The sequence below is a fragment of the Nicotiana attenuata genome, chromosome 7 (genome assembly GCF_001879085.1).
Source record: "Nicotiana attenuata strain UT chromosome 7, NIATTr2, whole genome shotgun sequence".
Lineage (NCBI taxonomy): Eukaryota > Viridiplantae > Streptophyta > Magnoliopsida > Solanales > Solanaceae > Nicotiana > Nicotiana attenuata.
Window position 1 is genome coordinate 55,080,331 of NC_031995.1, and position 17,501 is coordinate 55,097,831.

The 17,501-nt window shown below is 36.8% G+C and overlaps 1 protein-coding gene across 2 annotated transcripts; it reads right to left on the minus strand.

Annotated features, from left to right (window-relative positions):
* LOC109229129 (ferredoxin, root R-B2-like) lies at nt 8,352-14,009 on the minus strand. Of its 2 annotated transcripts, none has more exons than XM_019394463.1 (2): nt 13,867-14,009; nt 8,352-9,097 (listed from the first exon to the last, which is right to left on the minus strand). In XM_019394463.1, the coding sequence occupies exon 2, from the start codon at nt 9,091-9,093 to the stop codon at nt 8,641-8,643; it is 453 nt and encodes a 150-aa protein (XP_019250008.1). In that variant the 5' UTR covers nt 9,094-9,097; nt 13,867-14,009; the 3' UTR covers nt 8,352-8,640. The 2 variants fall into 2 exon arrangements, with proteins under 2 accessions (XP_019250008.1, XP_019250006.1); XM_019394461.1 differs by having other exon boundaries at nt 8,352-9,103; nt 13,867-14,008.

The window sequence follows — 17,501 nt, forward strand, 5'->3', positions numbered from 1 at the left end:
AGCAGTGTTTATAGCCTCTGCCCAGAAGCTATGAGGTAGTTTACTGGAAAGTAGCATGGTCCTTGCCATATCCTCAAGGGTTCTGTTCTTCCTTTCAACTACCCCATTTTGCTGAGGAGTCCTAGGGGCAGAAAAATTATGATCTATTCCATTTTCATCACAAAGTTTAGCAAACTGTGCATTTTCAAATTCAGTTCCATGATCAGACCTACTGGATGCAAGTTGATTTCCTAATTGTTTCTGGGTTTTTCTAATAAAAGCAGTGAACATTTCAAATGCTTCATCTTTAGAAGTTAGAAACAATACCCAGGTAAATCTAGAATAATCATCAACAAGCACCATTACATATCTTTTACCACCTCTGCTCATGGTTCTCATTGGACCACAAAGATCCATATGAACCAGTTCCAACGTCTTGGACGTACTTACCATTTTCTTAGGTTTGAAGGATGACCTTACCTGCTTCCCCCTTGCACATGCCTCACAAACTTTGTCTTCCTTGAACTTGATATTAGGTAACCCTATCACCAAGTCCTTGGAGACTAATTTGTTCAATTGATTTAGACTGGCATGGCCAAGTCTTTTGTGCCAAAGGAGGGGATCATTAATTAACACACTCAAGCAAGTTAGTTCATTTTCAGAGAGAGTTGACAGATCTACAATGTAAATATTGTTAACTCTCCTTCCCTGCAAAACAATCTTGTCAGTAGTAAGGCTAATCACAAAACATTTTGTGGAAGTGAAAGCCACAAGGTTACCTCTGTCACACAGTTGTGACACACTTATCAGGCTATATTTTAAGCCATCTATCAAATAGACATTCTCAATGGAATGAGAGTCTGTCTTTCCTACCTTTCCAACACCAATGATCTCACCTTTCTTTCCATTTCCAAAGGAGACATTACCTCCTTTTAGGTTCTCAAGTGAAAGGAACTGGTTCTTGTTACCAGTCATATGTTTTGAGCAGCCACTATCCATGTACCATATTTGGCTACTTCCCTTCACTTGGTCCTGCAAAAAGAAATCATGGGTTAGTCTTAGGAACCCAAACTAGTTTGGGTCCCTTTCTATGGGCAAAAGGATGAATTAAATTTTTCTTTGCCCAACCAGGCAGTTTGTGCTTTTCTTGAACAAAGGCTTTGTTCTTTTGACTGGCCTTTTCTCTTGCATTACATTCATTTTTGTAATGGCCAGTATTACCACAGTGTGTGCAGATCTTATTCTCAGGAAGTGTGAGATACTTGTTTTTGGGATCCCATTTTGGAGCTTGTGTCCCAAATCCAAGTCCTCTCTTGTTGCTACTATGATGTTCTTGCAGCCAGGAGAGTGCATCAGAAGCCTTGTTCCATTTGCATGTTCTGTCTAGTTCATGCTTTACCTTTCCTAAATCTTCTTTTAGGACTTTAATCAATTCATCTTTCTTGTACAGTTCATCTTTCATTTTTCCTAGATTTTCTTCTAGGGTGAGAAATGATTGATCAGCCCTTTTCTTTCCTGTCCCTAATTTCAGTTTAATATTTTCAGATCTAAGTTCTAGAATCTTATTTTCAAGTTGATGAACCTGGTTCTTCAACTCAGTATTTGTGTTGTCACTCTCATCAGCCCTAGACTCTAACCTTTTACATTTTTCTTCTAGGATAACACATTCCTTAGACAGAACATCCTTCTCACTGTTTATTATTTCAGACTCATCTATGAAGTCCATCAGCAGATCAGCCAGTTTTTCTTTAGACAAGAACTTAATCTTTTCTTTAAGGTGTAGAATACTTACCTCCTGTTCATCTTCTGATTCTCCGATGGCCATTAGAGCTTGATCCTCCTCAGCTTCATCTTCAGAGTCCTCATCTGATGTTTCTCCCCAAGCAGCAACCATAGCCTTAGTTGAACCTTTGTTTCTTTTTGGTTGAACCTGTTCCTTCTTCCTGTTTCTTCTTTCAGCTCTTTCTTTCTTCCATTCAATCTCCCATTGAGGGCAGTTTCTGATGTGGTGATCAGTCTTCCCACACTTGTAACACCCCTCATTGGTTTGTTTCTCAGGAGCCCTCGGTTTGCTGAATGTTGTTCCTTTTGAAGCACCCTTTCCTCTCATAAGATATTTCTTGAAATCTCTGGTTATCATAGCCATTTCATCATCTTCAAGATCTGATCCTTCTGAAATTCTGAGAGCCAGACTTCTTTCTTTCTTTGGAGCATCCATCTTCATTGTTTGCCTTCTCAATTCATAGGCAGTGAGATTTCCAATCAGTTCATCCAACTTTAAAGTAGCAATGTTCTTGGATTCCTGAATGGCAGTGATTTTGCTTTCCCAGGAGATTGGCAGAACTCTAGTTAGAATCTTCTCCACCTTGTCTTCTTCCAGGATAATCCTTCCAAGAGACTCAAGTTCATTTGTCAGTGTAGTGAACCTGGTATACATTTCTTGGATAGTTTCTCCATCCTTCATAGTAAAATTCTCATATTGAGAATACAGCAGTGTTCCTCTTGACCTCTTCACCTGAGGTGTTCCTTCATGAGCCACTTGTAAAGTGTCCCAAATCTCCTTGGCAGTAGTACAGCCTTGAATCCTGCTGTACTCATCAGGACCAAGTCCACACACTAACCATTTCTTGGCTTTTGCATTTTTCTCCCATTTCCTTAGATCTTCAGCAGTACAATCTACTCTTGTCTTTGGAACATCCACTCCTTCAGCATTCTTCTTGGTTGTGGCTAAAGGACCATCAGTGATGATATCCCAAAGCTCATAGTCTTCGCCCATTATATGGTCCCTCATTCTGTTTTTCCACCAGGAGTAGTAGAGGCCATTGAAGAGAGGAGGCCTGGCAGTGGATTGCCCTTCCCAATTCCCAGGTGGTGCACTCATGTTGATCTTTTCCTAAGGTGTTAACCTCTTCAAGGATAACCCGCTCTGATACCAATTGATGTTATAAACGTCAATACCACACAAGAGGGGGGGTGATTTGTGTGGTACTCAATTTTTCGCTTAAACTGCTTCTGGAAGGACCTGGTTCTTCTAGGTGTACTTATTACTACTGTTTGCGGAATTAAAAGTACATAAAATAAAGAACACAGAGATTTTACGTGGAAAACACCTGGCTCAAAAGGTGAAAAAACCACGACCTACTACTCAGTAGGATTTTTCCCAAACTCCACTAAAATCACTGAGCCAAAAACTGCATTTACAAAACTCTTTGTAAACCTAAGGATTAACTCTAATCCCAATGTAGCACACAGCCTCAACTGTTGCGACACTTTCAAGTTAACTCTAACTTGAATACTCAATATACCTATTACAATTGCTTCTAGATAAAGCTGAAAGGTACAATATGAAAACCTACTACAATTGAACTAAACTTAGAATAAACACAATGATGAAACTGGTTCTTCTATCTTAGTTCATGTAGCTTCAGACGTGCACACTTGTATCTCGCATATGCTGCTTGCAAATCAGACTTGATCTTTTTGCTCTCAAATATGCTTAACTTCTGCTTATGTGCAACTACCTGTAAAAGAGAACAATCGTTATATTTATAGAGTTAGTAATCAGAGTTTGATAAGAACTCGAATTGTGGATCCTTTGACAATTCGAGTCCAAGAACAACTCTAACTCCTAATCCATATTCTTGATCCGGATATAATTCTCTTTTCATAAGGAGACTTCAACTCCTTATCCTATATGCAATCTTTTCGATCAGTTCAGAAGATATTCATCAAGATATTGCTGCTTGATCTCAAGGACTTATCTTCTTCACGTGCATCTCATGTGTATGGGCCATAACAACTGTGTCTCCTTAGATGAACCTGGTCCTTCACTGAGTTCGTTTGTCATTCTTCAAAACTTCAACTGATCTTGGTCCAACACCTTGATCTATTACAGACTCTTTATGTACCTTCGATTTCTAGGAATTTGATTTCTCTTTCAAGACTTGATGTTTCTGGATTTGATTTAAAGTTTGGAAATGGATGTTTCAATTTGTATAAGAATGCTATTTTTTATGGTTATGATTTTCTTAGTGATGGTTTATATAAGTTGAAACTCGATATTGGTTTTCTGAATCCCTTCTTACTGTTCAAAATAATGTTGGAATTAAACGTAGTTCACTAGATGAAAGTTCTGCTTACTTGTGGCATAGACGTTTGGGTCATATATCCAAAGAAAGGTTAGAAAGATTAGTAAAGAATGAGATTCTTCCGAATCTAAATTTTACTGATCTTTACTATATGTTTGGATTGCATTAAGGAAAAGCAAACCAAGCATAGTAAGAAAGGTGCCACAAGAAGCACCCGACTTCTTGAAATTATACACACCAATATTAGTGAACCCTTTGATGTTCCATCTTTTGGTGGAGAAAAATATTTTTCATTTTTATCGATGACTTTTCACGTTACGGATATATCTATTTGCTGAAAGAAAAATCTCAAGCAACAGATGCTCTCAAAGTGTTTGTTAATGAGGTTGAAAGGCAATTAGATAAAAAGGTGAAAATCATTAGGTCCTCGAGGCAATTAGATGTGGTGAATATTATGGAAAATATAATGAATCAGGATAATGTCCAGGTCCATTTTCAAAGTTCCTCGAGGAACATGGCATATGTGCACAGTATACTATGCCAAGAACACCTCAACAAAACGGTGTTACAGAAAGGCGTAATCGAACACTTATGGATATGGTTAGGAGCATGATAAGTAATTCCTCATTACCCAAATCATTGTGGATGTATTCTCTTAAAACCGCTGTATATTTATTAAATAGGGTTCCTAGTAAGGCAGTTCCAAAGATCCATTTTGAACTGTGGACAGAAAGGAAACCTAGTTTAAGTCACCTGCATGTTTGGGGTTACCCAACGGAAGCTAGAGTTTATTATCCACAAGAAAAGAAATTAGATTCTCGAACAGTAAGTTGTTACTTTAATGGTTACCCAGAGAAATCTAAAGGGTATGTGTTTTACTGTCCAAATCATAGTATGAGAATTGTTGAAACCCGGTAATGCAAGATTCATTGAGAATGGTGAAGTTAGTGGGAGTGTTGAAAAGCAAAGTGTGGAAATAAAAGAGGTGAGGGTCAATATTCTATTACCCACGAATGTGCCTACTTCCACACAAATATCAAATATTGTTCCAGTTGTTGAAGAACATTGTGACAACATCGAGCAATATTTGGATGAAACACTTCATGAAGAAACAAACTCACAAATATCTGACGCAAAAGAACCACAAGAGATGCCATTAAGAAAATCTCAAAGAGTTAGAAAATCGGCTATTTCGGATGATTACGTGGTTTATTTGCAAGAGTCAGATTTTGACATTGGTCTTAATAAGGATACAGTTTCATTTTCATAAGCCATAGAAAGTAATGAGTCTGACAAATGGATTGATGCCATGAAGGAAGAGTTAAAATCCATGGAATACAATAAAGTTTGGGATCTTGTTGAATTGCTAGAAAGTTCTAAAAGAATCGGGTGTAGATGGATCTTTAAGACCAAACGCGATTCAAATGGAAATATTGAACGATACAAAGCCAGACTTGTTGCCAAGTGTTATACTCAGAAAGGAGGCACTGATTATATGGAGACCTTTTCACCGGTCTCAAAGAAAGACTCGTTAAGAATTATTATGGCTTTGGCGGCTCATTATGATTTAGAGTTACACCAAATGGATGTGAAAACTGCCTTTCTTAATGGAGACCTCGAGGAGGAAGTTTATATGTTGATGATATTCTACTTGCTGCTAATGAATTAGGCATATTGCGTGAGACTAAAGATTTTCTCTCTAAAAATTTTGAAATGAAAGATATGGGTGAGCCATCCTATGTGATAGGAATAGAAATATCACAATGATAGATCATAGATCTCATGATTGCAGATCCGTTAACGAAAGGTTTACAGCCACTGATATTTAAAGAACATGTACATAAAATGGTCTTGGCTGTATTTATGATTGATGTATTTATGATGTTTTGACACTCTGAGCTCATATATGTTTCTGATATACATTAGTGATTTCTTGTTCCTCATAATGGTGTACACATTATTGTTTTGAGATATTACAAGATAAGTTTAACGAGACATTATTGTGGACCATAATATTTTATAGTTTATGGACCTGGTACGATGAGTTGCTAATACTGTAGTATATGGAAGGGAATATGTAGACAAATTATATATAGCCGCCATAACTCACATTTAGTAGTTTATCGTATTATGTATTTATGATGGACATTATAGAAGAGATATGTTTATGCGCAACTAATGTTCCTATATTAAATATTATGTGATTATTGGGCCAAGTGGGAGAATGTAAGTTATTTTTTCCTACGTGTATGTGGCACAATAGGTTTTGAGGCCCATAATTAATCTTTAATTAATGAGCAAATCTCATCTGTCTGATCGATTACTTGATGGACGTACAGGATTAAGTGAGAACCTCTATAAATTGGTCCTCTCCCCACCCATTAGGGTTACCGTATTTTATTTTCTCTCTTCCATCACTAAAGTTGGCGATAACGAAAGCTAGGGCAAGGAGCGAGAAACCAATTTTCGATTAACGCTTCCGCTTCACGATAATGGCTTCCGCTTCAGGTATGTTTTCTGTAACGATTTTGTGTAAGATTATCATGTTCAAGATCCTGATAAATTAGTGTTTATGCTTACACAAAAAGCCTAATGTCCTACTCGTATAATTTACACTGTCAGTCGTAGCATCAGTCATGATATACCAATTTATTTTTCTAATTAGGAAAGGTGGAAACAATTAGGGGCGGAGTCAACCTTATGCTTATGGATTTGGCAGAATTTAATAGCTTTGAGTCAAATTTTGTATTTGTGTTAAAAAATTTATTGAATATGTAGAAAAAACGAATTTAGAACTCAGTAATTAAAAAAATATTATGGTTCAAAACCTATAAACTAAAAATCCTAGTTTGGCCTTTGGAAACAACCAATTAAGTAGAAGATAATAGAAGGTTACAGGGTCACTTCACTATGTGTAAAATAGTCTTTTTTTCTCTTTGTCCCCTTTATTTTCTTCCTGTTTTCAACTATGTTGGTATGTAAAATATTTTTCCGTAAATGTTTTTCCTGATATTATCATTTTTCTTCTATAATTAGCTTCTTTTATTCACTTGTTACAATCAATATGTGAACAATATTATAAAACATTACTACTTACGTCCATTATAACACTACTATCATATCTCACTCCATTCTTTGAAACTTTATGGTCAACCAAACACCAAAAATGATTTGCATATGAATTAGTGCCAATAATAAAATGCACGATCAAGTCATGAAAAATGTGTAACGAGCAATCAAAACATAACCAAATTTCAACGCGATTTTGAATGCAATAGCAAGCCACCCTTTGAGTGGAGATGACAACATAAAGGGGTTAGGCCTTTTGCTGCTTTTGAATTGAAAAGAAATGAGTCACAGTTTAAGTAGAGTACACAACGTTGAAATTGAAAAAGAATAGTTAAAGTTGAGTTGAGTTGAGTTTTATGTACAACGTGAATTTCACCAGCAAATTTGTACTATTACTATTATTTCACTTGAAATACTACTCAAACACGTCCTTATTATTTCATTGCTATTTCAAATCCGGATAGGCAAACCGGTATTATTGAAATACTCCCTATGTTCTACTTTATATAATAATGTTATTATTTGGGGAGTTAGATACGACTTTTTACCACATGTTTTTGGAAATATTTTTTTTAAAATATTCTGAATTATTAACTATTATTCCCTCCGTTCCAATTTATGTAAACTTGTTTGACTGGGCACGGAGTTTATGAAAAAATGAAGACTTGTAGAATTTGTGGTCCTAAACAATTCGAAAAGGAATTCAGAGTATTTGCGTGTTTATAAAAGCTTCTCATTAAGGGTAGAGTTGGAAGTTTAAGCTAAATTGTTTCCAAATCTAGAAATGGGTCATTTTTTTTGGAACGGACCAAAAAAGAAATAGGTTCACATAAACTAGAACAGAGGGAGTATGACTTATAGTACTTTTTATATAGTTTTTAAATATATAAATTTTATTTTAAAAAAATTAAAAAATTTAATATCCAAATTCACACAAAAAATTAGTCAGTTTAACCCTTGTATTCGAAAAAGGTTCACATAAACTATAATGCAGGGAATATGATCATGGACTGATTCCATGCAACCCTAAATCCAAGACCAATATTTAGATTTCACAAGCAAGCCCAAATCTTGTTTTCTTTAACCTAATTAATTCTTGAGTTCTTTTGGTTTATTCTTTTCCCCATTTTGCTTTTAAATGAGCAAAATGTTAGGACAGAAAGAGCCCTAATGTATAAGCCCTTCAGGGGCAAGGACATAAGAACAATCTTGAGATGACCACCAAATATGGTATGATCTTCATAAGATTGATATCCTGTTCAAGTCTGATAAATAAAAGATAACCCAAATGGAACAAACACCACACTCTGATAAATAAAGCATCACACATGTTCAATAAGCCCAACATGAGTTATGCTATAAACCAGACACAAATATCTCCATCTGGGAGGCAGCATACCAATTTCTTCATTTATTTCTTATTGTTTCTTTTCCGCGTCTACGGCACAATTGTACCACTCTCAATTTTCAAGGTCCCCACTTGAAGCAAAATGAACAAACATGCTCAAACGAGCTCTTCTTCCTTGTGTGTATGAATAACACAGTCAGATCTCGGGTATGAAATACAAGTCAGCAAATAACCCTTCTCCATTTGATCATCGTCAAGAAATGCACCTTCAGATTGATCGACTGTTCCAGAAACCAACTTGCCTGCACATGTACAGCAAGATCCAGCCCTGCATGAATAGGGCAGCTCAACTCCAGCTTCCTCTGCTGCATCGAGGATGTATTGATCATCGGAGACCTCAATTTCAGTCTCGTTACCATCGGGCCCAACCAGTTTCACCTTGTACGCTGCCATTGCAGAGACTTTGAAGGAAGACGATGACTTCAAGCCAAATGCTTTAGAAATACTCTTTACAGAACCCAAAGAGCATTGAGACTTGGTAAAGGCAGAGGATCTAATTGATGGTGCAACTTTGAGCAAAGAACCTGAAGGAATGCTTATAGTCGACATACCCCTGCACCTACATAGAATTGTTTGATGAATTGAAGTAAACTAATATGTTAACACGACAAACCATAATCTAACAGAAAATCATTCCACTAAACAGAGATACGCATGTATCATGAGGATGAGTACAAAGTCTGATGGTTTCAATAGTACCAGAGAGTTCAAACCTTCTTTATGCCATTCACTTTCCGGTTTCAGTTGATTATGTATGTATTACTAGTCATGACCAGCAAGGATATTGAATGTTGTAAGCGTCCAACTTTTCCCTTGAGATGCCATGCACAACAATGACAAACCAAAATCGAAGCCAGTGGCAACCCAAATGCTTAGCAGCATCTCATTACAGGGCTCAACCTTAATAAGTATATGCAGAGACCTATCAGGTATAAGCAGGCCAAGTTTTCACAAGTTTGGGCTACAAGTTGAACTTCTAGTTTGTTCGAGAACTGGATTGGTGGAGATAAAGACAGCATACTGAAAGTGAAAATAAGCGGTTTCCAGAACCCAACAGACTCGAAACAATTGTATCGGAACTCTCCAAGCAATTTTAAGAGGAAAATAGTAGTATTTGTCTTCAAAACATCTCAGCCTCCCTACAACTCATTCCAGTTCGCTACTGGTTCTTCCATCCACTTTATAACATAATTTCAATTAGCTTGAATTTCTTACTAGCAGTTTAAACAGACCAGTTCAGTTTGGCACACTTTTCATATCCCAGCAAGTCTATCTCTATGATGCACATTTCAAGTGCATAGGCTCAAATTCTGAAGCCTAAGATTTTAAGCGCTGTGTCTTTGTCTGATTGTAGGAAAAGCCGAATCCAGATGGAGGTTTAATTTTCACAACGGGAAATTCCTTTATATTTTAAGGGAGAAGAGAATAAATGCAGTTTTCCTCTATTTGATTTACTAAGTCTTCCTTTGTTAAAAGTAAGTTTGCTTTCCATGCACAGGCACAGAAAAATGAGTCTTAACTCACCAGCCTTATTCCAAGCTATATCCTTCCTTTATCCTTTTTGAGTTTAAAATTTATCTTTAAGGTTGAATATGTTACTCGTAACAACAAATTGACACACAAATAAAATTATTGCTGATTGAAAGAAAAGCAGCAGCCCACAGTAACTTTTTTTCCTTTAGAAAATGTTGTTGCTTATGTATCCAAGGGTGTGGAGTAGTAGTCAATGAAGAGGGAGGATAACTATGATGGCTCAGGGAAAAGTTGGATGCTTACTAGGTGAGTTCTTCCCATCAGCCTAAGCCTTAGGGGCAGAGTTACCTGGTACTTGTGTTGGTAAGAGGTAACAGTTTAGGCAGAGTTACCTGGTACTTGTGTTGGTAAGAGGTAACAGGTACCCGGTAAAATAGTCAAGGTGTGCGCAATATGGCCCGGGCACCACCGTAGTACAAAAATGTTGCCTCTTAGAAACACTGAGAGCACACTTATTTAAATCATTCATGCATATAAAAGATAACTAATCAAATAATATTCAGCTTACAAGACTCAGAGTTTACGATGCTTGTTGATTTGTTGTCTAATCAGCAATTGCTCTTGTACTGGAGACTGTTAAGTTTTTCTCTCTCTCTCTCTTATTAATAGGAATTTAAAATTTTATATTAGGAGAAGCATAGGTGTAACTTGTAAGCAACGCTGTAGAAAAGAGTAAGCTCAACAAATACTACTAGCATATTTTTCTTTGCACAACATAGAGATACCTACTCATGCAGAGTAGGTCAAAGTTGCTGGCTAATAAATCCCAGCATATCTATCCAATTTCCTCAAAAAGCACGGGGCCATGATTCAAACAAACCCCCCTCCGAAATTTTAGGTTAACAACACTTCAAAATTTAGGCGACAAGTTAATAAGCCAAGGATAATTCACAATTTACATGAAGAAAGAAGATAAGGTGGCCACGGGAAGACAAATCTTATTTTTTTCTCCCTTGTCGAAATTGCAGAACTGTTTAGTCATAGATAATGGTTTATAATGAAGAGAAGTGAATATTTAAAGAACAGAATTTCACAGCTTTTTACGCATGGGTGATTATTACTAGTTTGAACGTATGGCACTCTATTTAAGTTCATACTTGTGATGAAGCAATACTAGTTTGTAGTGTGGATAGGACACCCTACAGCCTAGTTTGTGCATTTTACAGAATGAGACTTGCATACTAACACTGATGCGTGAAATCCTGAACACTGCTCTCAGGTTTCAATCATTTAAACTTATGCACTCACTGCACAGCCGGTCTGCATTGGGGACAGCAGGTGTGGAGGCACTCCCACCTTTGTGTACACACCATCACACTCTATTCAAAAAATGAACCTTGGACTTGACTCAATTCCTACCAAACGATCTGTTAAAAAGATGGTCCTTGGACTAAACTTGGAAAACTAGCTCAACAAGTGAGGTTAATGGTTAATCTAAGACAATATAAAGATACTATAGTCCATACCCTCACAATCAATGTTGAAGTCTAACATCCCAGCACGCCCAGTGTTGGATATTTCAAGCATGGATAAAATGGGGCACCACCAAGGTTTGTGGTGGGATGAATAGGATCTTTCCGTATTTAACCAAAAGTCTCGGGCTCGAGCATTGACAATCCAGAGCGATTTCCAAGGGCAGAGGTAGAGTATTACCTATGGGTTCGGATGAACCCAGTAACTTTTTCTTAAACAATATATTTGTATTAGAAAATCCATTAAATATATATAAATATTTAATTACGAATCCAGTAAGTAATAGGTGTTATGAGTTCGGTGGCAAGTTCAGAGCTCATAAACTTCAAATCCTGGCTCCGCCTTTGCGCTTCCCCCCTTAATGGGCTTTTACGCAAATCCAGATTAGCCGGGGCTCCAATTCCGATACCAGACATAGAGTGGGAAACAACAACAACAACAAACACAGTGAAGTTCCACAAGTGGAGTCTGGGGAGGGTAGTGTATACGCAGACCTTACCCCTACTCTTAGGAGGTAGAAATGTTATTGCCGGTGGACCCTCGGCTCAAGAAGTAGAAAAACAACAACAGAAACAAGCAATATCAACCACAAAGGCCAGAAAGATAATAACAACAATCTAAGAACCGGAAGCAATAGCAACAAGTAGTAATAACGAAGACCATGTCCTACCTGATTACCTCTCCCCAATACTTCTTTGGCGCCCTCTACCTCTTCTCATACCCACACCACAAACAACCGCTCACACCTCCTTACTGAGGCATCTAAGTTTCTCCTCTTCACAAGCCCAAATCACCTAAGCCTCACTTCGGCATCTTGTTCTCTATGGGAGTCGCACTCACTTTAACCCAGATATCTTCATTCCTAATCTTATCCAACCTAGTATACCCGCACATCCATCTCAACATCCCCATTTCTGCTACTTTCATCATCTGAATATGGGAGTTCTTGACTGGCCAGCACTCTGCCCCACACAACGTAGTCGGTCTAACCACCAGTCTGTAGAACTTTTCTTTTAGTTTTGGTGGCACATTTTTGTCACACAAGACGCCGGACGCTAACCTCCATTTCATCCACCCCGCCCTATGCAATATGTGAAATCCTCGTCATCTCCCCAGTCCCTTGGATAACAGACCCAAGATACTTGTAACTTCCTCTCTTGGGGATGACTTGTGACTCAAGCCTCACGTCCATGTCCACTCTCCGTCGCGTCGCTGAACTTGCACTCCAAGTATTTGGTCTTACTCCTACTCAACTTGAAGCCTTTAGACTTTAGGGTCTGTCTCCAAACCTCCAACTTGTCATTAACATCACCTCGTGTTTCATTAATCAGTACTATGTCATCTGCAAATAACATACACCATGACACCTCCCCTTGAATATGGCATCCATCACCAATGCAAATAAAAATGGGCTAAGCACAGATCATTGGTGTAACCCCATCGCAACCAGAAAATGATTCGAGTCACCTTCCACTGTCCTCACTTGGATATTAGCCCCATCATACATGTCTTTAGTCACCCTAGCATACGCGACAGGAATACCTATAGCCTCCAAACATCTCCAAAGAACCTCCCATGGGACCTTGTCGTATGCTTTCTCTAGGTCGATAAACAACATATGCAAATACTTCTTTCTTTCCCTATATTGTTCCACCAACCTCCTGACAAGGTGGATTGGCTTTCGTAGTTGAACGTCCTGCATGAATCCGAAACTTACACAGTCCTCCTTACCCTCACCTCCACCACCCTCTCCCAAACTTTCATAGTATGACTAAGCAACTTGATACCCCTATAATTATTACAATTTTGGATATCACCTTTTGTTCTTATACAACGAGATCATCGTACTCCACCTTCATAAATGGGACCAAACATTGGGAAACTCAGCATAAGGGATGAGTCATATCATGTTAAAAGAATGAACCTTAGACCTAACTCAACTCTAAATGTTGAAGACCATATAAAGAGACTACAATCTATAACTTCACATCCAATACACAGACAATAATAGGTACTCATAAAGTGATGGTGGATGTAGCAATAGTTTTTACCAATTTACTTGAAATCATGGATCTGTCTTTAGCAGTGAGATAACAAGGACATGAGCAAAAAAATGATCAAACATCCAAAAAAACATAATTTGATCCAAGAAACAATCATTTTCTCTTGAGAAACAAATACCCATTTGCAGAATCAACAAAAATTAATAACCCCACAGGCCACAACTAGAGATCGATAGGGTCAATGCGATCTCACAAACAAATCTCCAAATAGTTAGTACATAAAGCAGCAAAACAGAGAGAAGAAGAGACTTACGGAAGTAAGGGAAAAATCTGAACTTTTGAGCAGAGGAATTCAGCTTTCAGCCACCTCAAACTCCTCGTAAATTCCGATAATCGTTAAACCGCTGTAAGTGGCAAACAAGTACTTAGTATTATAACTAGAAGGAAGTCGGAAACAAAGAGGCTATCATTATCACGTGATTTTAGTAGAGATACCGCACGTGACTTAAAGCTTTCGGCGTTACGACTTCTGCATGAGTCCGATGCAGCTAGATGGCCCATGTGGAGGTGCGGATTGGCCCAATCTAGGTTTATAGTTTGTAAGGGTGTCTAACGGGTGGGCCGGGCCGGGTCCGGTTGGGTAGGAAAATTTAGTAACCGTACGGGTTGCGGTCCGGGCCGGTTACGGGTTGGGGCTTACCGGGTTTAACGGGTTCGGGTTCATCCGAGTAAAAAAAATGAACCGTAAGGGTTACGGGTACAAGGGGCCGGGCCGGACCGGGTTAGTGTAATTTTTTTTTTTTTTTGTATAACTATTGCAAGTTATATTAATATAAAGTAAAAATATAAAGAATACAATGAAGATGGGAAAAAATTGCACTTATAAATTGCAAGTGCTACATTTATTTCAAAATTCAAACTTACAAATTGAAAGGTTTACATTTAACAACAAGTAAATTAACGAAAAAAGAGTAAATTCAAAGGCCCCATTATTAAAAAAAAATAAAAGAAAAATTAAGTTAGCTGTTATACCGGTCTGGGCCGGTCCGGTCCGGGCCGGTTAACCGGTTGAATAGTAAAAACCGTTGACCGGGTTTGACCGGTCCGGTTAACCGGTAGGAATTAAGTAGACGGACCAACCCCCCTTACCCCTTTAACCCAGCCCTACCCGGCCCCCTTCTACCGGTCCGGGCCGGTTTCGGTTTTAACCGGTCTGGGCCGGTCCGAAAATGGGCTGACCCGGCCCGTTAGACACCCATAAGTTTGTTTGGTCAAGTTTTTGGAAGCTAAAAGCATTTTGAAATCTTTACAAAATAGCCAGCCGATTTAACTGTTTATTTTTCTTAGTCGGTATATAAAAATTATATATTTATTATTTATATTATATATTTTTGAGTTATATTAGTTTAAGCAATTGAGTGGGTGGGCATTTAGATTAATTCTTCAAACATTTTTAAAAAAAATACTTTTTATTGGGAGATTTGAGGTATATGACCAAGAAAAAAGAAAATTATTTTTAAGCAGTACAAGAGACAATTTTCCTTCAGTTGGGATGAAGTTACAATTTTCTGAAGTAGAAGCTGAACATTAATTTTTTCAATATAGTATCTATGCCAAAAATTTATATAAAATATCTCTCGTTGATTTACCTCATTTGTCTTTCAAATATAAATACAACACTCTTCTCAATTTTTATTTTTTATTGTTGAATTATATATTGTTTAAAAAAATTTATTTTGAATTTGTGGGCAATGGAGTTCAACATTCCAATGCTTTATTTTGATCTTTGAAATGTTACTTCAGTCCAAATTCTAACCGCGTTTATGGGCTAGCCTTCACCTTTTTTTTTTTTTTTTGGAAGAAATTTATAGAAGTTTGACAGTTGCCACCAGCAATGCCACATTTACGATGGTATTAATTAATTTTTGCTGTTATATAAAACAGAAAATACTAAACAGGATGTGTTCTTGATATCATCAATCACTATGATCTATAAATAAATAAATAAATAAATAAATAAATAAAAACAAAGGCCAGACTTCGATCTAAATTACTGAAATAAGCTAATATGCTCTAAGGTCGCTCAAAGAAACAGAGTGATATACATAACCTATCAATCGATGAATTGAATTAATAATAACCGAAATATTTTAGCTCGTGAAATAATCACTAAAATGGATATATACATCATGTACGTACTAAACATTAGCTAGAAAAACATACATTAATCATCAATCGCTTAATAGACTTTACACTTTTATCACTTTATGAGAGCCCTTTTCTGAATATATATACAAACATGACCGAATACTTCTTTTTTTCTAGTTAAGGAATTTTTTCGTCAATAAAAGAAGAACAAACAAGTACTTGGTCAGGATATCTTAGTAATCTAGTAGATCAAATGCAGATAACACAAAGTTACATCAATCTGGTAAAATTTGATAAACAATTGAACAAGCACAAAATCGTGCCAATCGGATAGTATTTGCGAATAATTAACATATAGGTACAATAAATATAGCACAAGCTCTACCGACAGTGGCGGATCCAGGATTTTAAAGTAATGGGTGCTCGCTCCATTACACATGCTAAAGACAAATCGGCGAGAAAGAGATTTTTCTCGTTTTGATTATGAAACTAAAGAGGAGGCTAATGGTTAAAGTGTTAATGCAAATATTTTATTTTACTTCTACTTCCACGATGAATTAGATTAATGAGAAAAAAAAAAAGTCAAGGAAAAAAAAAGGCAAAGTAAGCAATGGGAAAATAAAAGGGGAAGTCTGCTAAAAAAAAAAAAGAAAAAAAAAGATCTGCTTTGAAGAAATTAAAGAAACAAAGCCAGCGAGTAAAAGAAGAAACAAGAAGGGAATAAAACGTAAAAGAAGAATCAGCAAAAGTTCATAAAAACAGCGCTGTAAGCAAGGATCGAACTAAAGACCTCAAAGCTAGCAGCAGCTTTGATTTCCACTTCTTTTGCCAACGCACCCACCGTAGCTTTCGCTCAATGGGTGCTTTCACAATTATATGTCAAAATTCTTAGAGTTTCTGTACAAGCATATCCTTGTCTAGCTGGGATCAATGGGTGCTCGAGCACCCACTCCACTGTATGTGGATCCGCCCCTGTCTACCGATCCGGTAGAGAAATTCCTGAAAAGCTACAGAGTCCAAAGGTTATCTTTAAATTTTATCTATTTAACTATATTAAAAGCACGAAAGTCCTTAGTGAAATGTCGTTCGTCTTTTTTATTCTTTAAAAAAAAATTTCACACTAGAAATTGTCATTTACCCATTTTTCTTAATACTAATTTCTGGATACGTGCGTTGCACGTGTATCCTATGTTAGCTGATACAAACTTTTAAAGTAATATAAATAATATTAAAAGGAAAAATACAAGCTCAAACTTAATTGTCGAATAAAAATAATTAGCTAAATTTAGTTAGATATAGATACGATCGATGTGTACAAACAAGCACAAACCAACATAAACTTAATTATGTAGCACTATGACTCTTTGACTCTTCCATAAGTATATCACACATAAAAAAATATTTACAATAAGCGTCGTACGGGAGATACAAATAAAAGATTTTGAAGATAATTTTGCTTCATATGTTTAAGACGTCAATATACAAGACCAAAGGGATGTGGAACACGTAATCTAATTTTTTAAGTGTAATATGGAAAATAAATTTATTTCTCGTGGAAAAATTGCATCGTCGCAAAACTTTTGCATATACAATGATATTCTTTACACTAACATAAATCAAGAAATATTATAAAAATTATTAACTACACCAGTTAGGAGCTATGATGAAGCTATCAATTAATTAAATATACTATCCTAGCTAATTCGATCCTAAAAACTTAGTCCGCCTTTTAGCTTTCTAGTATAATAATTATTGTCCAGATTTGACAATTACATTAGAATTTCAAAACATAATCTAACT